General features: G+C 44.6%; 1 protein-coding gene across 2 annotated transcripts in view; it reads right to left on the bottom strand.

Annotated features, from left to right (window-relative positions):
- FAM124A (family with sequence similarity 124 member A) overlaps positions 1 to 22,454 on the bottom strand; it is a 97,992-nt gene extending 75,538 nt beyond the window's left edge. The window contains exons 1-2 of one of the 2 annotated variants that reach the window (XM_032403085.1): positions 22,260 to 22,454; positions 13,703 to 13,734 (exon numbers count right to left, since the gene is read on the bottom strand). In XM_032403085.1, the coding sequence (XP_032258976.1) occupies positions 13,703 to 13,734; positions 22,260 to 22,324 (97 nt within the window). In that variant the 5' untranslated portion in view covers positions 22,325 to 22,454. The remainder of the gene's footprint in view (positions 1 to 13,702; positions 13,735 to 22,259) is intronic. The other variant, XM_032403086.1, reaches the window with a different exon arrangement.
- Between the last annotated feature and the right edge of the window lie 1,594 nt (positions 22,455 to 24,048).

Raw genomic sequence — 24,048 nt, 5'->3', positions numbered from 1 at the left:
GGGGTGCTCGGTGTCAGGACACCTCTATCAGCCACACAAAGGTTTCCCAGAGAGCAGTAACAAAGGCCATGCTGAAGCCTGTGCGGATCACTGAATGTTGACAGCTTTGCAGAAAGGCAAGCCTTGGGGCAGGGTGGGGACACGGAGAAAGGCGTCTGACTAAGCACCAGCTCGCCTGGGCAGCTTGGGATGCATCCAAGAACAAGCAAGGAAGGAAGGGAGATGAAGACCTGACCCCTGAGCTCCGTTTGCACTGCATGAACCAGGGCGATCAAAGTGGCTAAAATCCTACCCCAAGAAGAATAACGAGAATGAGTGGTGGCATTAATATACTCCAGCCATCACCAGCATGTGCCCACTGCACGAGGCCCTAAAATAAACAGGCTCAAAGAGCCCCATCGTGCAGCTCCAAACCGTCACTGGGTGCTAGGGTTATATATACCCCAAAGAAAACGTGCCTCCTGGAGCTAGATAGGAAAGCAAGTATTTGAGGGGAAGGAGAGAAAATGTGAATAATTAATTGTCATGGAAAGCCTCTCCGCCTCCCTGGAGAAGCAGAGACACCGTGACAGTGGGATATGCTCTGCCTTTATCATATCTATTACACGTCTTCTCGAAGGACCTCAGAGAGCACCTGTTCACTTAGGGCAAGACACAGACCAAAAACGAACCAGGCAACAGACTTCCCCAGGGCTGGTTAGAAGAGGGGAGCTGTTCACAAATTTGCAAGTATTAACAAAGCTTTCGAGATTACTTTGTGCTTCCTAAGCAGAGAAGGAAGATTCTTTCCCATGGGATTAGAGACAATTAGATTTTTCCTTTGATAATGTGAAACAAAAACCAACTTAAAGTAAAGCAACTGCATGAGCCAGGCCTTCAATGAGACAGGTATACTGTGAACCTGAATATTTGTTACATTTCTCCCCAATGTGTCACATCTCCTATATATCCCTTTTGTGGTCTCTTAAGTTTAAAAGAAAACAATTTAAACAATAATAATCATGTGTTAAATTCTTATTATTTGCCAGACGCTGTCCTAAAGGCTTGACAGATATTACCTCATTTAATTTAAAGCAACACTGTGTTTTCGCCCCATGTTGCAGGGGAAATACTAACAGATCCGACAAGGGCCATCCAGCTAGAGGAGAGTGGGGTCTCCGCAGTCCGCCTGTGTGCCTTCTCTGCTCTCTGGCCCGCCATCCTTGGTTTGTGTGGCTGGGCTCTGAAACTGTGGCTTAGCTCCTTCAGGCCATGTGGGCAGGAGAGTCTACGGTGAGTGGATGACCATTATGCGGGGGCAGTTTCTGGCAACCTCTGAGCTGCAGGGACATCCTAAGCTCCCGTCTGGTAAAGGTGTGGGTGGGGACTGAGGTGCTTCCACCTGTGGACAGACATCCCGATGCCAGACCTCCCACTCGACTGCCTGAGCCGGGACTCCTCACCGCCATTCTCCGCACCCCCGGGCTTCACACCAGCCTTCCCATGCGGTCTCCCACTGCCTGGTGCCTGCCAGGTTGGCCCTCCTCCCGGAACTGGCAAACTAGCGCGTGTCCCCAAAGCACTTGCTTCTGAGCAGCAGGTATGTCTGCTTGAAAGTCCAGATCTCTCATTCCAAATGGAATGCCTGGCGAACTCTTAGGATACAAGTTCAGAGACCTCTTTCTAGAAGTTCTGGGCAATGGTTGATGTCTCTGCCATCTTATCACGATGCATCATGGACAATTTGCAATTCAACTGCAATCATTTTTTTGATCAAGCAGTGTTTATTGAACACCTACTATGTGCTGGGCCCTGTAGGATACAGTGGGGAATAAAAGAATCTCTGCCTTCCTAGAACTTATAATCTAGTTGGGGGGGGAGAGTCAGAGGATAAGCAAATACATAAGATGAAGTCAGGTAGCTCAGTGCAAGGTACTTCATTGAACAAACCCGTAATGAATAGGGTATATTGTAAGAGATTTCCAAGGTGGCAGCCATAACCATTTACCATCAGCTGAATAAACTGCCAGCACCAGTGCCCCATAAGCCCCCAGGAGGCTAAGGGAGTCAGACCAAGGGCACCTCCAGCTGCTGTAGGTGCTTGGTTTAGGGAATTTGGCCCTGGAGCTTGGCTCAAGATTCTCTAACTGCACATGCATGAGGCTGAATAAACTCCTTATTTGCATTTCTAAAGCCCTGCTCGATGGCACTGAACAATTCAGGGGCTTGGATACTTGGTCTGGTTGAGCAGACCCTCACGACCAAGGGCAGAACACCCAGGTGAGGTAGTGGAACGGGTATGCCACAAAGACATGCCAGGCAGGGGCTGCCGCTGTGAAGAAAAATTAGGTCAGCAAGCAGGAGGCAGAGAGGTTCCAGAGTAGTGAATACAAACCCCACTGCATTGTGAGGTGCCACAAAAGGGCCAACCTCCCTCCATTAAGCTGCCTGGTCTTCCCGGAATGCCTGAACTAAATGCTCTCAGAGAGGGGCTTCCAAATTCCTTCTCCAGAGAGTCTATTCATCCAGAATGTAATGAATAACCTGCCTTCATCTTTCTTTTTTTTTTTATACAGTCTTTTTTTTTTAAAGCTAGTTTTTCGAACCTCTGAACTAATGAAAAAATTGAAGCAATTCCCTTTGCCCCTGCCCACACCTAAGATAAGATCTCAGACTTTCTCAATTCCTAGTAATTTTATGATTTTGACAAGGCTTTCGGTTGACCCACAACTCTGGGCCGTGGAAGTGGCAAGGCTGGCCCCAGCACCAGCCCCAGCTCAAGTCAAAAGTAGATGCAGGGTGGGCATAGTGAGACCCTGATGGTAACATGGTGACAGGCAGAGTTTTTAACACAGGGGATCCAAACTGCACTCATGATATGGATAAAAAGCTTCTCTTCTCTTTGGCCTGCATCCACAGCACTGTCTTGTAATTGAAGAATTATAAGGCTGACGCGGTTAAGCCAAAACCTCTATTTTTACTTGTCAGAGGAAAACAGTGTGGAATCTTTCTGATCCTTAGGCCTTTTACAGCTCTAACTATAGTTATCGGACTGCTCGCTCCATTCTCACCATCTGTTGCAGAAACAATGTCAGGGATCTGGATGTGTGATACACACTCTTGAGCTCATTCGAAACCAGGACACTATTGAGAAAGAAATAATAGAGAAAGGAAGGCAGATTCTTGAGATACCCTGCATTTTTTTCCCCCACTTGAAAATGGGACATCCATTTTATTTTGTGTGACTTTCTAAATTTTGTTCTGAAACAAACCTCCAGGTGGGAAGAGGAGTGGGGAAGCCAAGGCCAGCCACTAGCCAGAGAGTCATGACAAAGACACTTCGAACTCCAACACAGCTTGACATAAATTCTGGAAGGGGACCAGAAGGTTGATATGTAATTAGAAGGTAGAAAAGCAGCTAGCAACACTTAACATATCTAGCAGTTATCTAAGTCCTTAGGACTGTAATGATTTTGAAAGTTTATGAGAAGGTAACATAGGTCTGATGAACACCAAAGTCCAATGCTTAATACTGTAAGAATAATAACTTTTATAAAGGTAAAGGGCTCAAAATGACAGAAGAGATGCTAACATTTCACACAGAATCCTTTCTTCTACTCAGTAATTTCCATGTGTTCTCAACCACTTCATATATATCTTGTCATTTCCACCAGTAGCAAAGCCATGCCAGGACTTCAATAAAATTCTACAGATTTGGAGATGAGGCAGCAGGGCTTGCAAACAACAGGATTAGAATATTCCTCTTGTTTTGAGATGTAAAATATATCGATCAAAACAAAACAGACAAAAGAGGAGGATGGTAACCAAAAGCTATCCCAAGGATTTGTTCATCAACGGACCCCAGACCTCTAACACCACTAGGGCTGGGGGAAGGAATCCTCTCAATTATAGTAATTAAGATTTGTTTTACAAAGGGATTTATTCTGGCAGGCTGCTGAGAAATCAAACAATAATTAGCTATTACAACTGTTCCAGGAAAAAGCACTACATATGTGCTTATAAAATATATCCTGACTGCCACAGTAGAAAAACCAATGCTGAGATCTAGTGCTGGCTTTGCTCATGATCAAACTAGCAATGTAGGAAATGGAGCCTAGGGACTCTTTTTTTGGCTTAAAATTCAATAAAATATTCAAATGCTTGACCAATCTGAATAGGACACTGACATGTTCCTGGTCCTTGTTTCTGTTTCCTTAGAATTATGTACTTTACAGCCCTTTGAAGAGCAAGCTTACTGGACATGACTAGAAAATTAGAGATGGCTGAGGCATTTAGTCCAGCCTCCTCATGTCACAGAAGAGGTCTGGCAACTTGACCTAGTTGACTTGCAATTCAGTGGCAGATCTTGGAAGAGAACAAACATCTCCCAAATTCCCCATTTGGGGCTTTCCCTTACCTCTGAAGTGCCTCCTCTTGCTAATAGCCCCAAGGACTGCAAAGCAGGAGACATGGTCCCTTCTAGAGCTCACAACCTAACTGAGGGAGCAAGGTGTTCACACATGAGAAACATAAGAAAAACATGAAGTGGGAGATATGTTCTAAATGACATACCAGATGAATTTCAGAGAGGATAGCCAAAGTTCCCCTTTCCCACAATTCTCTTACTGGCTTGTGGCCCTTCACCTGCAGAGTCTGGGCTGTTCATTGCTTCTGGGAGGGTGTGGGCAGATAGATCGATTAATCAAGTTTCTGAATTCATATATATTTTTCAGATCACAGCAGAGAAAAGAGTCTTGAAGGGCAAGGCTCTCTATTGCAAGGGCTGGGGTTTTGGAGACAGAAAAGGCTTTCTGAGCTAAGAAAAGCTAAAAACTTAAAGCAGAGGGCTTGCCCCACGAATCAGCACAGAAGAACGTGTAATGCTACGGTGGCCTTTCCAGCTCAGATGACGCCAAGCTGGGGCTTCTGGTGGAAGGAAGAAGACTGGAAGGGACCTGACCAAAGTCTGAATTCCAGACGGTTTCCAAGAAAGGATCATGTTCCAACACTTCTGGGCTCAGCACCGCAGGGACGGGGGTCCCAGAGCAGAACACACCTGTGCCTTCACTTGCTAGGTGTGAGGGCGGCTCAGGAGTGACATTCAACTTGATTATAAATACAGCAATTCTACTGTTACGCTTGAGCATGTGACTGTGAGAATTCCTTCCCTAATTGGAGGTTCATACAGAGTTCTCCGTAGATAGTAGAAAGTGTTAGAATGTGACTCCATAAGCATGCCAATTCATAGAAAGATGCGTCCAGCTTCTGAGTCCAGGTTGTCTGTGACACACACACATTTTAGCCTCACTGTGCTCTAGCCTGAGGCCATGAAACAGTAAAAATGAGTCACAGAGGAAGCCCAGCTCTCCCTGTAATGGACACAGGGAAGACTTCTCACAAGGATAGAAGAGTCTTCTGCACAACTCAGTGGCACTACCCTTTTGTACTAACAACAATGTCAGAAGATGCCAGGTGACATAAAAACGCAAGGGGGAACCAGAGCAGATGGAATATTCCTTCCCTTCCATAACCAGTATGTTGTACAAAAGAGAAGTCTTATCAACATGGAGGAAGGACAGAAGGTTTACAAAGAAGGGAAGAAGGAAGGAAGACTGGTGGGATCCTCTTTGCTTTCCTAATCAATTCTGAATATTATAAACTTTAGTGGGTACGACCTGGCTTTTGCACAATATTCCCCGAATACGTCCAACTTGTAACGTCATCAGAAGTTAATGCCAACAGTACTGATGTTGAATAAAGATAGAGATTGTCCACCGGAGTGGGAAATACGTTCCATAAAGCCTATGCAGAGGACTGATGGTACCACCGCCTAATGTCACAGTAAATGATACCGTTCTTTTCATGAGAAATACAGACAAGACTTCAAGTTGCGGGTCTCTAAAACCCAAGAGTCTCCCTGTCTATCATCTACTCTTCAGAGCACTTTTGCCCATTGTTACTGCGTGTGTGTGTGTGTGTGTGTGTGTGTGTATCCATCCGTATTGTTTTTCATTAACAAAAATCACCATTTTTATGAGACCCTGGTGCTCTCATCCATGCCACTGGGAGAGTGAAATGGTACCTCTAGAGAATGACCTGGCAGGAAGCATCAAAAGCTTGAAAAAGTAAACAACCCGTTTTACCTCAGCAATTCCACTTGAAGGAATTTATCCTAAGGAAATAATGAAGGATATACACACAAGGACTTGTATAAAAATAATCCTGGCAATGCTGTTTATAATAATAAAAAAGTAAATATAACCTATAGTACCAACAACAGGGCACTGGTGAATACACAGAAATATAATGGAATACCATATATTCAAACTATTGTAGAAGTTTACTGATATCAAAGAAGTTCACATATGCTTAATTAGAAAATGAGACTATAAAACTATACAATACTATTTTTGCTAATAATATATATCTATAGTAATACAGGTGCTCAGAAAAAAATCGATAAAAGCAGACACCAAATTATGACTATTGATTGTTTCTAGACGGCAGGAATCTGAGTTTTTCTCTTTTTGCTAATTTGTATTTTCTGATTTTTTGACAATGACTATATATTGAGTAATAATATTTTAAAATTGGGGAAAAGCACCAAGCATCTTAGGAATGTGGGATGGAAGCTATTCACTTGTGTTCTCTCCCTTGGTGGTTGGGGGTGGGGGGGGGGGGAGTGTCCCAATGACCCTGGTAGACCAGCTGTCCCTGAAGTGTCACACATCAGCTTCTCAGGGAAAATGTGGTTGTGAGAAGCCTTCCTTCATTTTTCTTTCATATCCTGGACAGAAACTGACAATCTCTATGTAGTTGAAATCACACAATTAAAACTTATCTTTGGAGCCAGTAGGACTACACCGTATTTTTTGGGGAATGGATGCCAGTGTAACAGCATCAAAGCAGTTGTCTGTATGGTATATTGTCTTCACCCTTTGATTTCCTGTGTGTATCTCTGGTTATTGCTTTTTTCTTATCAACTGCCAAATACCAATATTGCTTAGCCTTTCAGGTTCCTGTGCAGAGGATTTTGGCCATACAGAACCCACACTGTCAAATAACTGTCTAAATACACTAGCTTTCAGCTCATTCATCTCAGGCTTCATTTACTACTCTGTGATCTTACAGATAAGGCTGCTGCCTGCTTCTCAAAAAAAAAAAAAAAAAAAAAATCCCAAACCCACACCTCTAGCTTGCCTGATAAAGGACAAATTCTATGTTTTCAAATAAACCACTCAGTAGAGGAACACAATTTTCTTCTTTTAAATGATCAATAATTCATAATTTAAATATTTGTCAAGTGAAATTTTTTCTCACCTAGACATTATGCAAATCTTAGGGCCTACAGATTATGCCCTTAAAAATTAGAATCTAAAAGAAATTTGGATAGACCATATCTATCAGGGATTTAAGAGCAATCTTGCTGATTGGGGAGATGAGCTAGATTAGTGCTCCTCAAAATTTCAGTACAAACAACTCACATGACTCAGGAGGTTGGGGGTGGGGCCTGGAATTCTACATTTCTAATAAGCTCCAGCCAGGGTGATGCTGATACAGGGGTCTGTGGACCATACTCTGAGCAGCAAGTTTTCCAGTATGGTGACTTATATGCTCTGCCAGGCGCAGAATACCTTCCCTGGGCAGCTGACAAAATGCAGAGTAAGTGGACCCCAAGCTGCACCAGCTAGCATTCTGTGGCTCTCAGGCTGTGGTTAAGCCTCTACCCAAGTGGCTTCAAGACCAAGACTTGCCAAAAAATGACACACCCACAACTGTGGCCTTTTTATTAGAGTTACCTACAAGCTACATGCTAAGTGGCTCCAGCTCTAAGAAGAAAGTCCAGGAACATAATGAATGTCTCAAACCTGAAGCCATGCTTGCCACAGAAAGCCTAAATGCTTGGGGGCATGGGAAGAGCCTCCACCACCAAGGCCCTCTCTGCAACGATCAGGGCAAGCTGGAGTGAGACCAATGCATTCCTAGGAGGAGGGAAGAAGCCTTGGGGGTTCTTTCCCGCATAGTGATCGGAGCAGCGGCTGTACCAGTGAGTAGGTATACCAGATGCCTATTGCCAGGGAATATGATAGGGACTTCTGAGTGAAAGCTTTAATCCTACAGTGTCTGTGGAAGGCAGAGCCATAGGACACAATGGACAAGGAAATCAGACTGATCTTTCCACATGCAAAACATCTTAATGATTTCTGGTTGGTCTCTGCAGCCATGGCCACATACGGAGGAGGGCTGTGTTATCAGGGACACCATGGTCCAACACAAGGCCACTCATGAAGAGCCTGCCTAGGGCTGCAGATTCATTCTGTGCAATAGGTTACCCTGAATCTCCTTTGAGAGCAGTTCTGCACAGGAACATGACCGTTGTGCCAGAACATGCTCTTAAACGTACTAAAAAGGGCAATCGTTCTTATTTGGGGTTCACTTGCTGGATGCTGCAAAATTAAGTGTTCCTGGCTCAATGAAGTGACCAAGTAGAGATTCAAAACCATGATTTTCCTCCACTCTGAAATTAGTGCTTCCCCTATGCTTTGATTTGTTTTATGTCAACTGTTGGGTTTATGAAAGTATATCAAACATCCTTAGTATCACTAATGAGCCCTCTGGAAACCGAGGAAGTAGGAAATGGGTGTCAGTAGTGACAGGCCTAAAATGAGTTACTTAAGGGGCGCCTGGGTGGCTCAGTTGGTTAAGCGACTGCCTTCGGCTCAGGTCATGATCCTGGAGTCCCTGGATCGAGTCCCGCATCGGGCTCCCTGCTCGGCAGGGAGTCTGCTTCTCCCTCTGACCCTCCCCCCTCTCATGTGCTTTCTCTCTCATTCTCTCTCTGTCAAATAAATAAATTAAAAAAATCTTTAAAAAAAAAAAATAAAATGAGTTACTTAAGATTTGTCCGATCCACCTCACAGACCATATTACCATCCATAACTAACTTTGCCTAAAAGGCTATATTCTAAGTTAGAGAAAACTGGTGACTTTTCTTGTGATGTTTTAACTGCAACAGGAGTGTGAGGCTGGGGATGGATGGGTGGGTGTTTTGGTTTTTTTGCAAACCTGTGTCCATTGCCAACTACATACTGGTCACAGAATTATACACATGCAATGGCTAAAATTGTTCTTCAGAAGGGTTAATGAATAGATCTTGGTTTTGCCTAGATCTTATGAAATAAGACCCTAAAAGAACATTTACTGAAAATCATAATGGGGAAAGTATTGTACACAGAAGAAAAAAAAATGAAAACTATGAAATTTACAAACGGACCAAAGTTCAGTTGGCTACTACCACCTCTTCCAAGATGTTGACCTTCCTTATTTGGACAACTGGCCTTAAAACGTCAGTCTGTCAATAAGTTATCTCCTCTCAAGAAAACAGAAAAAAATAATGAATATTTCCTTATCCTGTCTGAATTTAGCTCTTGGATACAGAGACACGGGTCATTTTTACTTAAACATTCCCCATCAGCGATGAGTTGCACAGAATGCAATCATGTCTTTTCAACAGGTTGCTTCCAGAGCTCCTTGCCTTTGTTTATTAATTAAATCACAAGGAGCTTATCTTTCCCTCCACACTGAGGGGAGGCACAGATGTGGCCAAAGACAAAATTAAAAACATACGATGCTTCGATATCCTAAAACTTCAAGGAAATGATGAGACTGTGGAGAAATGAAGGGGAGGCAATGGTATTTATGTGGAAAGATGCACCCATGAGACAAGGCAGCCTTGGGGAGGGATGAGAGGTCCTCCCACACAGCGGTGAGGCAGGACCCACAAGCCCCTGTGGTGGCTCGAGACCAGCCACAAGGCCTTGCAATTAACTAAGACACTTGACTTTCCTATTTGAAAAACAGCTGCAATCCACTGGACCCTTCTTCCTCAAGAAGAGAGCGTGTCCAGGGGCCCAAAGCATCAGCTGGGCCTGTTCGGGGCTGCCCTCAAGGGCAGGTCACAGACATGGTGGCCCCAGGACAGCTGAGGGGACAGAACTCCACTGGCCCTACAGCCTGGGGGAGCTCGTGGCCAGCAAGGAGAATGCAGGCAGGACACGGGGAAGCTACCTGAGTCCCTGGAAGGACAGAGCAGGAAGCTAGGAAAAGCAAGCCAGGGAAACAAGAGGAGGGCAGGAATCTGAGGCCTGGGTGGGTGGCAGAACAGATCCCATGACTTCCGCCCACCTATGAGGTGTCCCTGTTTTGCACAGCTTGGTATGTGGTCCTGGGCTTGAATCAGCAGAACACACCGTTCATGGCCATTTATCCGTAATTTCAGATATGGGGAATTCCTCAGGGCATTGCCAAGGGCCCCTGTATCACTTCGACTCATCTTTTAACATTTGTGTTTTTGAAAAGTATGAAGGGGCACAAAATTGTGAAGCATTCCCACTGTCATGGGCCATCTGTAAGGGCCAGGTAAAGAGTTAATGACTATACCTGAGTTTCGAGAAGGCGCAGTTTTAAGGCACAAATTAGGAGGGCTAATAGAGGAATAGTATCCAATAAAGAGAACTAGTGAACTCTTTGACCCCTTCCTACTGGCATTATCCTGGGGCTAGAGATTCTCAAGAAATGTGACACTGTCCTAAAAATATCATTTTTCAGCTCCCAGCATCTTCTAAGAGAAATTCTCCAAGTATGATTATAATCTTTATTTGAATGAAAATATTCAATCATACATGATGGGAATTTCATTATCATTACGTGGCACAGTTGATTTTCTTCCCCCTGGCATAATTATTGTTTTTCTTTTATCCTATTTATAAAATTTCCCTTTTTTATTTAAATCACTTAAGAATGCAAATTGTACATAGTGCTTTGACGATCTTCTACCCAGGTTTCTGGAAAAACCACCTAAGATTCCGAGAGTATAAATTAAATTCATCTTTCTTAGGAAGTATTATGATTTATTGAGATCTGAGGCTTAACAGTGTATTTAGCTTTGCAGAAAACATAAGGGAAAAGCTTGTCAGCCCTGTCAGTCTCAAAAAGGCAAACGGACCCACGGTAAGTAGAAAAAAAAATTTACCCAATTTATAGAACACAACCGTCCATTAAAGAAGCCCCCTCAGCCACTTCCACCAGAGTTGAAAGTGACATCAGTCACAATCGATGGGAATATGATTCTGGGACCCAGGAGGTCAAGGAAAAACAGAAGGCCCAATGGCCCCCATGCCCGCCCGGACTCCATACCAGGACTAGGACCTAGGAGACCTCACTCTCACACCACTGCTCTTGTACTTTCTCTTGTGAGGACCTTCCTTCTTCTTCCGTCAGGGGCAGGCAGCCTGAGGAAATAGCCCCTGTGTTCTGAGGGAAAAGACACCTGAATAGCCACTCTTGCTTGGGGAGAAAGCTTTCCTGTCAGCTCTAGCAGTGATGAACTCCAGCTCTGGAGAGACTCCAACCCTAGCTCAACTCAAGGAAGTGCTCACGCCCCCATGAACTCAGGCACAAACAGGTAAAAGAGCATCATGGGAACGCTGAACAGGAATCACCAGTAGACAGAAAAATCCATCTCCTAACAGCGAGTGGTTAGAACCAGTGCTCAAATTCCCACCAGGAAGTGCTCAGAAACAAGCCATTCAGAGAGGCTGCCCAAGGGTGGGGGGGGGGGGGGGGGGGACGACAATGAGATGCAGGAGCCACTCTCAGGACCCACAAGGGGAAGACTGACAAGTCAGCTCTGTGGGTCCTGCTGGTCACATAGAGGGTGCTGGCAAGGAGAGTGACCCTGGAACTACATCATTCAGGATGGAGAGTAAGCTTATCAACCTTCTCTCTACTCAGTCCTCTGAGTGTGATTGTCTAGTTTGTGGGGAAAAGCTGTTTTTAAAATCTACTTGGAAAATAGTTTCTATGATTGTAGCGCTGTCAAACCTATGTTTTAAAGGATAGATTTAAGACTTCAGACTTAATTTTTTTTTTCTTTTTCAGAAAGGGTCCACTCTGTTACCTTTACTGACTGCTAAAGGGGCCTTCTCCTGCATCTGGGTGTGGTCAGGGTTTATGCTCCTGGTTGGGAGGAGAGGCAGGCCAGGCAAACATTAGACAAAGACAGCCAGGGGCCCAGCAGTACCCACTCACCCCTTCTTCCTGCCCAGAACAAGGATGTGATGCCTGTGGTCGAGGCAGCCATTTTGTAACTCTGAGGCAACTCTAAGGACAGAAGCTAAAATCCAAGCAGAACGATGAAAGGAGCTTCCACATCAGACCTGCATGGCCTTCTCTGAGCTTTTTTTTTTTTTATGTTAGAGGAAAACAAACGCCGACTTATGTCATTATTTTCTCCTCTATTATTTATAGCCAAATACATTTCCTAACTCGAATATGAAACACATATACATCTTCACCAAGAGGTCCCAACACTGAAGACTGATGCAGGAATCACCAGATATTTAAAGAGAAAAGGAAGAGCAATAAAAGGCTATTGATCCCAGTTGCACTAAGAGAAATTCCAACTCTGAGATCGCAATTAAAATAATAAAGAGGAAAGCCTCCCAAACAAAATTACCAGTTTCGCTGACAAGAGAGGTGCTTTGTTGTGACCCAGAGGACTGATTTGAGAGCTACAAATTGAGCAAAGGCTTTGGGCAAGTATTTCATAAAAATCATTCTTAAAGATATGTAGCTTCTGGGCAAAACTGAGTGGAATGAAAATGGCAGCATAGAGAGAGAGAGTTCAAGAGAGCTTTCCCTGATTTTTAGGAATGCAGAAGCTTCAGGGAGGGAATGCAAATCACTGGAGCATTATTCTCATTATTACTAATGATTCTTAATAACTAAGGGGCAATGTTGGGTCTCCAGTTGGTTGAAATGATCAGAGATTACTCGATGCAGTTATACTAATAACTAAATATAATTTTACACTAAATTACAATTCCAGAAATACAGCTTTCTGCACAGTCTCTTATTGCAAAGGAAAACTAAACCAGAACATCAATAAATAGAATAATCCAATTAAGTGTCTTTCCATTTGGGTACTATTTAGAATTGAGGGTTTAACAGGGAAGATAGAAAAAAAAACAATTCAGTATTTACTGATTCAAATAGGGCTTTCATTGTAAGAAATTTTTTATTTTAAAATAGGTGTTTAATTAATCTGAATGGCTCTGGTCATTTACGTAGTGATCTTAATCACTGCAAATTGTTCCTAGATATAAGGCCTAATTTCCCATGAATAGATTCACCTGTCAATTAGTATTTAATACAGACATCTTTTTCTATGCTTATGTTTATAAACATATTCCCAATCACCTTTTTTAAACCATATCTGATAATCACCTATGATATCTGCCTGCAGATGCAGAAATACAAGGCAGGACATTGGCCCAACAGATGAACTGGGGCCACCCAGGGGTCTAATGCATGTGCTCTGGGCTGTTAGCCTGTGGGCAGCAGGTATTTGATAAATGTTTGGTGAATGAATGAGTTACTTCTGATTATTCGATTATTTGGAGAAGCTGTTTTACAAGCATCTATCCTAACAAAGCCCGGGCTGGTTGCTCTAGGCTCAATTTCCATAGGGAAAGTAGCTGCATAGCTAGTTCTGAAATCAAGGAGCAGTTAAATTCTCCAGGAAGAGCCCCAACTTTTAGTGTCAGAGGATTCTGTATCACACACTTTGGCAAGTATCCCTTGGGTGATTCTTCCGTGAAAGCATGGGTTACACAGACAGGATTGAGAAGCCAGTGCTGAAGGACATTTAAACCATACTTACTGCTGGTGGAGGACATGTGGCTGTAGTCAGACCTGAAACACAAAACCTTAGTATTAGTAGGATTAGACACTATTTTTCTGTACCCAAATGAGTTCCTCAAGCTAGAATTTTAAAAACAGTCAGTGGTAAGTAGCATTTACATGGTAAGGATATGCTGCAAATTAAAAACCGTATTGCTGAGGGCTTTCGTGCAAAAAAAAAAAGTTATGTCTGACTTTGAAGGCAACACGTTCAAAGCACTTTAGAAATCAGGGGTCCTTCAGATGGACTCTGTGAATCTCCAAGAAGGGAAACCAGCTGAGTCCCGAACTATCTAAATCCATTGGCAAATTCTCAAATGGAAGCTTATTCTTCTGGGGAGAAGGCTCGAAGTTTTCAACCGATTCTCAAAGGGGCTCATGATGCCCCAAAGGTAAAATCACTGCAAATGAGCACCCTTCGAGTTAGCACGGCATCGTGGGGAAATGTTTCTTTGCTGACATAAGCAGAGCGGTGATGGACCTTGGTGGCAGTGTGAGGGGACCCTGGCTTGTGAGGGCTTGCTTCCACATGCAGGGTCTGGCTGGCCATCAGGAAACACAAAGGCACAATGATGTTTGACTGATTTCAGTTCCAGCTCAGAAGAAATCCTGCTGCACATGACAGTAACAGGATGTGGGCTGTGATAGGGAAAAGGAAAAGGCAGGGTTAGGGCCAGGGTGAAATTACCCATCAGTTTCTAGGCTGAAAAACCAGCCCCTGGCACTCAGCCTCTGTGAGAATGGGCATCTGGCCAAGGATCTGCCTGCCTAATCTCTTCTAAGTTTCTGCTCTACTTGTGTGGCTGGGAAGCCTTCCCTCTCTGGCAACATATTTGGTATAGAAGCTCTTGGTTTTCTCCCCCCAGTGTCCCAAAGTCATTCTCAGTAGGGAATTAATCTCTCAGGCACATAGGGATTTATTCTTCAAGGTGGTAGTCAGGGGACATGGTTATGCATATAAAGTAGTTAATTATGTTTAATTTTCCACAGATACACCCCTTTTATTTACTTAGCCTCATGTCCTTTTTTTTGATACTAGAAGTTTTTCCTATTTTTATTTATTTATTTATTTAACATACATTATTTGTTTCAGGGGTACAGGTCATGCGCCTTTCTTAAGTCATCCAATATTTCCTCCACTGACTTTGTTACCACACCAAAAAAGTACATACAAAACTTCAAGAAAAAATCATAAAAAGCATTCCTCTCACTAGTTAAAATAACCTACATTGCTCACGTAAAATGATGCACTTATTGGTAGGGGAACAAAATGGAAGAATAATGACATGTAGTTTTCTCTTTTCAAATGAAATGCTTTAGTAGTTACAGAATCACTGAATCTTAAGGCTGAAAAGAATAGCAACTATTAACATTTGCATATCCCTTTATGTATTACAGACTGCATCTGCCTATATCTCATCCACTACTTTATGTTATTGGTTAGGAAACTAAAGTGACACTATTGGCGAGGAGCCCAGGAGGCGAACAGTGGACCTGAAGTAGGAGTGCAGGGTGATGGCAAGGCAGGAACTGGAAGGTAGAAGGACTGGCTAGAGCATGGCAACACGCTGGCTGACGGAGATGCGAGAGAGGATGGTCAGGATCAGTCACCCCCAGCGTTGGTGCATTCAGTTCTTTCTGGAACCAGGCAGGACATAAATTAACTTTAGGACAAAACTTAGAAATGTAACTGTGTGTGAATGCAACAAATGCTCAACAAGCATCTACTGTGGTACAAACGACAACAAAACAATCCCATTCCAATATGATCATCTTAAGATGGCCAGGCTTTAAAGAAATTTCATGACAATTCAAATAAAACGTTCAATGGGAATGTGTGATTGGACTATTCATTTTTTAAAAAGATTTTATTTATTTATTTGACGAGAGAGAGAGAGAGAGAGAGAGAGAGAGAGAGAGAGAGGAAGAGCACCAGCAGGGGGAGCAGCAGGCAGAGGGAGATGCAGGCTCCCCGCTGAGCAGAGAGCCCAATGTGGGACTCGATCCCAGGACCTTGAGATCATGACCTGAGCTGTAGGCAGACGCTCAACCGACTGAGCCACCCAGGCACCCCTATTCATTTTATTATTAGAAATTTGTCAGTATTTTCAGCTAGGATTTTCCAAATATTCCTGAGGCAGATGGGTTTCACAAACGCGTATATTTTAAAGATCCGCATACAGATGGAGATGAATGTAGAATGAAATTTACATGTGAAACCTATTTTGAGAATCTTAAGGTATAATGGTAGTATTTTAGGACAGGTGCTAGCAAAGCAAATGTCCCTGCCATGCTTCTCTCCGCATATATTTCTTGTGACTAAAGGCACTGCCTGGGTCAGGCCTGCCAGCTGGTCAGTCTCCTGTCACTCTTGCTCCACTCCAGTTCCTTCCCCGAACAGCAGCCAATCTTTGCAAAGCACAAATCAGGTCATGTCACTCTCTGGATGAAGTTCAAGCATGACACAAACCCCTCTTTTCATGAATGATGGTCTCTGCCCAGCTCTGCAGTCTCATCCATCACCCCAATTTCCACCCCTGTCCACCATCAAAATGGAAATCAAACAGGAAGAAAAGTCCCCTAAAACCTCACGTTGCTTTTCAGCCTCTGATCCTGTTTATGTAATTTGTACACAGTTGCCATAATGATGGGAGATACAATTTTAAACTGCTCTTTTTACTACACACCACCACAACATGCTGCTACATAGTTCCTGTAATTATAATTTTAGATAAAGTGATGTACCATAATTTATTCAACCATTTGCCTTTTGTTTGCTATATGATTGTTTTTGATTGTTCACTTTTGCAAAGCACATGATGATGAGATACTTATATATATATATATAGTTTGATATTTACTTTCTTTTCCTTAGAAAAATGATCATGAGGGGAAACAGGAACTGAGTCAAGGTACAAACACTTTTATAGCCCATAAAGTACATTCCAAATAACTCCAAAAGATTATTTACTGGAAATATTACTGGTGAAAGACAAACTGTAAAGCTTAAAACAATTTTGTGCTTAAACAGGTTCAAATGATTTCAGATACTGACTCTAGTTCTCTGGAGGGGTACGTTATCCCCAGCTTTTTTAGGATAGGAGGGAACAGCAATAAGGTACCTGCCTTGTGAATCCTGTTTACTGGTCTTACATCCTGAGAATTTACCCACTTAGCTCTGAAAAAAACATTCAACTCTGAGGGAATGAAGCATGAGAGGTGAATCCATGAATTTTAGGAAGAAAAATGTATGGGCACATGATACAGATAAGCAGAATGATGCAAGGATCATATATTTTCACACACCTGATACATATATAGATACATTTACAAATATTACATTTATTTGGTATCTCTGCCAATAATGACCAGAAAGTTAGACAGTCTCTTGACTGTATTTTAATTACAATTATACATATAAGGGTTAAGTATAAAGGGGTCTGCAATTAGGACAGTTTATCACTGTCAGCAGCCTACCTGCCTATATATATAGGTATATATATATATCGTGTATATATATATATATATATATATATATATATATATACACGATACCTTCTTAAATTCTCTTTTCCAGGAAAATCTTGGCATAAGAATTGATCTTGGCATTTCAGTAATATTGATCTTGACGTTTCTGTAAAACATCAGCTCAATGCATCACGGACCTCATCTGTTAACTCTCAGTCCATTGAATTAGATGCCATGGTAATTTAGAGCTAACTAGCTCCACCTTGAACACAAAGATAATAGAGTACCTAATAGATCATCCTGTCTTCTCTGCCAAGATTTCCCCTTTTACTGTTCTCTAAACCTGTCCCATCTTCAAATTTATTCCCCCGACTCTTTCCCATTCACCTGCTTATACACTCTAGACCTGTGAACTGTTTGCTATCTCTAAATCACAGTGAAGTATCAATTGGAGGTCCCAAAGGGTAGGGTATGACTAGGTTTTCAGAAGCTCAGTGACAGGTGACAGGGAGGTGGAGGTTCATTAGTGCCAGACAAACTTCTGAATTAAAATAATGCATTAGATATGGTCATATTTGAAAGAGTGGCTCAGACACCATATCTGGGAGATATCACTAATGAAACACCCATTAAAAAGCATTCGTCTTACTTTTTGTCTTTTATTTCAGTTTTCAAAAACACTGCCTGTCCCTCTGTTAAGGGATTCTGTTTCTTAAGATAGTTTACCATGGTCAATAGCTGGCTTGCCAGTTTTTTCTAATGAAAAATCCACAGAAGCACAAAGCTTGTCTTCAAGTGCATTTGGAAAAGGGTAGCTTCAAAATGACATCAATTGCCACAGAACTATGCTAGTTTGCTTTTAGCTTGGCCTGTACTAGGTGGGCCAGACAGCAAAGATAGCATTTCAAGCAAAAGAAGATGTCTGAGCAGGAATCAGGAATTAATTGCCAATCAATGGCTTTTTGAGAGGCAACTTCGCTAGGTGGGAAGCATGCCGGAAACTCAGGCTTCAATTTAGGCCACGAACTAGTCATGCACCCTCTGAACCTCCATTTCCTCATCTGTAAAATAATAATATTGGGACGTGTCCTATTGTCTCGCAGATGTTCTGAACGGGATGATCAAATTGCTTAGGGCATTTAAAAACATCGGAGCACCTACTGTGATGAGTAGAAAGAACACAGGATCTTGAGTGCACCTGGAAATATACATTTTTATTATATAAAACTCTAAGTTCATCATTTGGAATGTTCTTCATAACAATATTAATAGTATGATGAGAAATAATTTTCTGAGGATTCACTTATGCCAGGCACTGTTCTAGAGACTTTAATATATAGACTAATTTAGTTCTCACAACCACCCTGTGAAAGACTGTCACCCCATTTTACAGAATAAAAAACTCAGGGCACGGAGTTGAACCCCAGCAGCCTGACTCTCTTGACTGTCACTTTCAAAGCAATCAGTACCATCTGCCCATTGGCAGTGGGACCCAAAAGGCTCTTGGAACCTTCTCTTTGATCACCTCGCCAAGAAAGGATCCACAGTCAGTTCCACCCATACCCCCAAATCCCTTGCTCCTGTGTTTTGTTATACCTGCCTGGCAACAGTCCCTCTCTCCCAAACCTTGATGATCTCAACCACTCACCGTCTGTCTCCCTCTGCCTGCCCCTAAGGTGGTTGAGCACTGCTGCAGGAAAAGAGATAGCAAGCTAGACTGGGACCTTCTTATATTTATAATCATTAATCTCCGTTGGGTTCTCACTCAACATGGTCCAAGCAACTATTTCAAATCTCCATTTTCCTGGGGGAGGGGGCTGCATTTGCCCAGAACGGAAACCCATCTTCCTTGCTAAGTTATAAGAAGAGAGATGTCCCTCCTTCTATCCAAAGCCCATCTAACTGAGAGGTCTGAAGTCCATCTGCCTCCACCTTTTCAGAAAGCAGACATTACAGACCATCAGTTTTTCTCCTATATCTTTATCCTTTCCCTTTTTTTATAGTCTTTTCTATTAGCACCTCTTTACAGGAGCCTAACTATTGCCTATGCTTCGGAAATCCTTCCTGCACCCCACTCTCCCCTCCAGCTACTGCCTCTCCTCACCCCTCCCTTTCTCAAACAAAGTGCTCTAGCTACCTCCTCTTCCACACCATCCACTCCCTCCTGGAGCTACGCGGAGCTGGCTTCTGGCTCCACCCTGCCACTGTCCACGGATCCACCTTTTCCTTCATTATTTCCATTTGCAAAAAAAGGCACTTCACATTCCTTCATCTTAGTGAGTTTCTCAGTGGCACAGCTGATGCCTTTCCCTTCCTCCCCTTGGCTTCTAGGACACCACATTCTTCCTCTTGGTATCCGTGTCTCCTTTTTCTCAGGCCCCTTTATCAGCTCCTCCGCCTTCACCTGGCCTTGAAGTGCTGTCATTTCTCAAGGCTGGTCTTAAACAGTACCTGCTTCACAGTTGTTGAAATACCAAATGAGTTAACGAAATATGTAAAGGCTCAGGATAGTCCCTGGCACAGAGTAAAATGCTAGGTGTTTGCTATTTACTGTCTTTAGTTGATTTAATCTACTCCTAGGGCTGCATTTTTAGCCTGACCATTCCCAAATGCAGTGTCATCACGCCGACCTCCTCTCTGACCTTCTCTCTAGATAGACTCAACCGCTGGCTCATCATCCTTCATTGGCTGTCTCCCAATACGTCGGACACAACATGTTGAAAATGAAACTTCTCCTACCCTGCCCAAACTTGGTTGGGAGGGAAATCACAGGCTACTTCAAGAATCTGATGAAAAATAAGTCTCTTCTCGCAAAAATTCACAAAGAACATCATCTTGCATACGACTGGAAGCCATTCATGGACCTCAAATCGAGGATCCCTGCCTTAGCAGATGTGTCACCTGAGCCGAGTCTTGAAAGAAGATAGTTTCACCCGGTGGACAGGCATGCCAGGTGGAGAAGGGCAGAGCTGGTGAAAGGGGCAGCTTGACAAAGGCAAAGACTCAGAAACACCTTGCTGATGTGGCTTGATGCAGGGTACAAAGGCAGACGTGCCGAGAAACAAAGCCAGAGAGACAAAGTGGACCCTATCACAATGGGACCTGTAGGCCACTCTAAGCTCTTTGTATGTTAGGACAGAGAGCCACCAAACGTTTGGGAGAGAGACCTGATCAGATTTGTATTTTAAAAATAATAATGATAGTACACATGTGTTAAGTCTCCCCACGTAGCTATATGAAAGCCGGGGGCGAGTTCTGGAAAAGCAAGGAAACAATGAACAGCTTTTTGATAACCAAACCAAACTTCAGGAGATATAGGAATATGTGGCAAATACAAGATTAGTAACTATACATTGAAACTCTTTAAGTGCATGCCAATTTTTACCTTCATGTTTAGCTTAAGGATGCTACTGAGGCAATAAGAATTCTTTAAACAATTCTATTCTGTCACAACTATACACTTTAGTACAGGGGCAGTGAAGAGCAGTTCTGGTGTCAGTATGTTCAGCAAGCCCCTCCCAGCAACCCTGGCAGCTGTCATGCTTTTCACTGGGATCCCAGGGTATAATCGCTCCTCGGTCAGGGCTTCCCCTCCACTTCTCCGAGAGAGAACCCTTGGAAAAAAAACCTGTTTTAGGTGAGCTCTGTAAATTGAAAATGAATGGACCAGTTGGTGCCTTATTTAACTCAGCTGAAAAGGAGCTGGTTAATTTCGCTTTGTTTCTTCTATTCATGGCCTAACTAACTAGAGGTAGGGAAAAAAAAGTCAAGGATCTTCAGTTGATAAATGCCACATACACAAAGTGTGGGGGAAAAAACAAGTGAGTTCCCTATTTGGAATCAAGTTACCCCTCCAGAATGTAATTGGGTTCTACAGTGAACCATAAATGATCACAAGTTTGGATAACAGGGAGAACCCATTGCAGAGTACATGCTGTAGGGTGTAAAGTCCCAGATTTGGGCTAGGAATGGGTGGAGGCTGCAAGGAAGAGTGGGGCTGGTCAGGCAGGAGTGACTGTGTAGGGAGCCTTTCTCAGGGGTGGCCCCTTGTGCCCATTCTGGCCTTGGACTCCTTTCCTGTCCTCACAAGGCTGCCAGGCCCTGAGATTAGTCTAAATCTCCCCAACTTTCCAAGGACGAGGCTTTCTGTAGTCTGGGCAGCTCCAGCCCAACACCAGGGTTCTCTCCAGAGAGGAAAGGACACCCTTTCCTCCTGGATCAGTACCCACATCCTGGACGTTTGCTGACTCTGCACAGGAAAATCCTCTAGAGATAGGAGCTGGGTGGATCTCCTAAAAGATACTCCATCTTTTGTCCCACTCAGGAAAATGGTGTCGTTGGGAGAAGGGTAGTCTCCAGAGGTAAAGGTTTGGGCCAATTGTTTGAGTCCGTTGAAGCGATGAGGACATTTCTTTAAGCAGGGCTAGATCATAGCACCAACTTCATCCCACCTGTACCCAAGGCTGGGACAGGTGCGCAGAGAAGTTCGGCGGGGAAAATAGGAGTTGAGGAGGGGGGTCTCAGCAAGCACAATAAAGCCATGAAATGAAAAATGTCATCCTCTTCTAGGATTTCTGAAAGACTTTTAGGTGCCAGGTGTCCTATCCTCTTCTCATCCCCAACCCCTCATCCCGCACTCCAGGGAGCGGCGGGGTTAGAAGAATAAAGTCCTCGCGGAAGGTTGAAATAAGTGCAAGAGCATCTCTTGTCTCTCTAGGGATGATCTCAGGGGGACACTGCATTCGCCTGGCACTCCACATCATCTCAGTGATAACGGGGGGCAAGAAGGGGTGGTGTGTGGGGGGTTTACTCTGAACCTTGAGTCCTTCCACTCCCCCCCCCCCTCGCCGGGGATGGGGCCCGCGCCACCCGGGGCAGCTACGGACCACGCTGCTCTGCCCCTCCAGCCCGCCACAGCCCCTCCGCCGGCAGGAGGGAGAGCCCCGCGGCCCCAACCGGCCACAGGGCTCCGGCTCCGCCGCGGGGTCCAGGAAGGTCCCGGCCGGGGCGCAGCCGCAGCGCACCTCGGAGAACGCCCCCCGCCCACCGCCCGGCCCGGCGCGGCTCACCCTCCGGTCTCGGCGCCCGAGTCCACGCAGTCATCCTCCTCCGCACCGCCTGTTTTGGGGTCCATGGCGCGCTCCCCGCCGCGCTCGGCTCGCGGGCGCCGGCGTGACCCGGGGGCGTGCTCCCTCCGGGCCGCCCCGCCCAGCCCAGCCCGAGCTGGCTGGGCTCCCTCGGAGCGTCTAGCGGCCGGGGCTCCGGGAAACAACTCCCGCGCCGGCCGCGCTCCCCCGCGCCGCGCCGCGCCCTCTCCTGGCCGCGCCCGGCCGGGCACTGGCTGCCGCTCCCGCCCCGCCCCGCCCCGCCCCTCGCCGCTCGGCGGGGTGAGCGTGTGCGTGTGCGCGCGGGGTGCGCCCGTGAGCTAGGGCACGTGCGCGCGCGTGTGTGCCGGTGAGCGAGGCCGTGGGCGCGCGCAAGAGGGTGTGTGCACTGGGCGTGAGCGGGGACGCGCGGGTGTGTGCCGGTGAGCCAGGGCTTGGGCGCGCGCAAGAGGGTGTGTGCACGGGGTGTGAGCCTGTGCGCGAGCATGTGCTAGCTCGTGTGTTGCGCGCCAGTGTGTGGCGTGAGTGCGTGAGCGGGCGAGGTGTGTGAGGTCGCGTGCGCCTGTGTTGTGGTGTTGATGTAGGTGGATGGGTGATTTAGATGTTTGTAGGTGCGCGCTTCTGGGCGGGTGCTGAGCGTGTGTGCCCGGCTGTGCTTTGTGACCACGTGTGGTGTGTGAGTGAATGTGTGTGTGTGCATAGGAGCCGCCCCGCTCGCCTGGGCCCACAGCCCCAGAATTCTGCGTCCCAGGGATTGCCCCGAGGTTCCTGAGCCCCAGGGCTGGGAGCAGCACCGAGAAATACCCGACTGCACTGTGAAAGCAAGGAAGGATCTGGTTCATTACTGGGACCAATTGGAACCTCTAGGTGTTTTCTTATAGTTCCCTCAGAATTGGCAACACTGAATTCATGATCACCTTTTTTAGCGCAGGTCTGAGTGGCTTCCCACCACCCAGCTTGCTAGTTTACAATCAGTGTCATGCATTCTTTTGCTATTTTTTTTTTTTTAAAGCCTTTAAAGATAAAGAGCATTGGATGTACCTGCATTCAGGGATTGTTGCAGTTAAGGGGATGTCTGTAAAGGACCCCCATCAGCGCCTTGGGGTGAGGTTATGATCACTGTTGGAGGGGCGCACCTCTCCTTAGTAGGGTGAGGAATGGAAGCTTGAGGGGAGGCAGGATCACAACAACTCACATTTAATTCTGACAGCCCTGTCCAAGCCATTGGAAGGCACTCATTTCTACTTTCTTCTGTTTTCAGGACAAGTTATTTAACTTCTATGAGTTATTAACTTCCTTAATTTACTTATCTGTAAGATGGGGCTATTGATACCTACTCTATAACCTGTTGCGAATTTAATGAGAACATGCATGTAAAAATACTTAGCATTGGTCCTGATAATGTCAAGCACTAGTCATAGCTGTCATAACATTTAAAGCATGAGCTAGCTATGTTTCCAATTTCAACTTGCAAAGTAGTGACAAGATGTATCTTAAAGAGGAAATATTTTCTTTTCTCTCTCCTTCTCCCCCCTTCTGTTCTTCCTTCTTTACCTACCTAATTATCTATCACTCCTTTTTTATTCATATCTTAATTACACAGAAAGAAAAATCTAATAAAAGAAGAATACAAGCACAATCTCGTCATTAAGAAAAAAAACACAGGTGAATGTGCCAACCCCAAATCTTAACTGAATTATCCTTACTGAGCATAAAATCCTTGCATGCAAACCAGAAATGGATGTATTATACT

This window comes from Phoca vitulina, unplaced genomic scaffold, assembly GCF_004348235.1.
Source record: "Phoca vitulina isolate PV1807 unplaced genomic scaffold, GSC_HSeal_1.0 scaffold5, whole genome shotgun sequence".
Taxonomy (NCBI): domain Eukaryota; kingdom Metazoa; phylum Chordata; class Mammalia; order Carnivora; family Phocidae; genus Phoca; species Phoca vitulina.
This window is presented reverse-complemented; position numbering and strand designations above follow the sequence as displayed.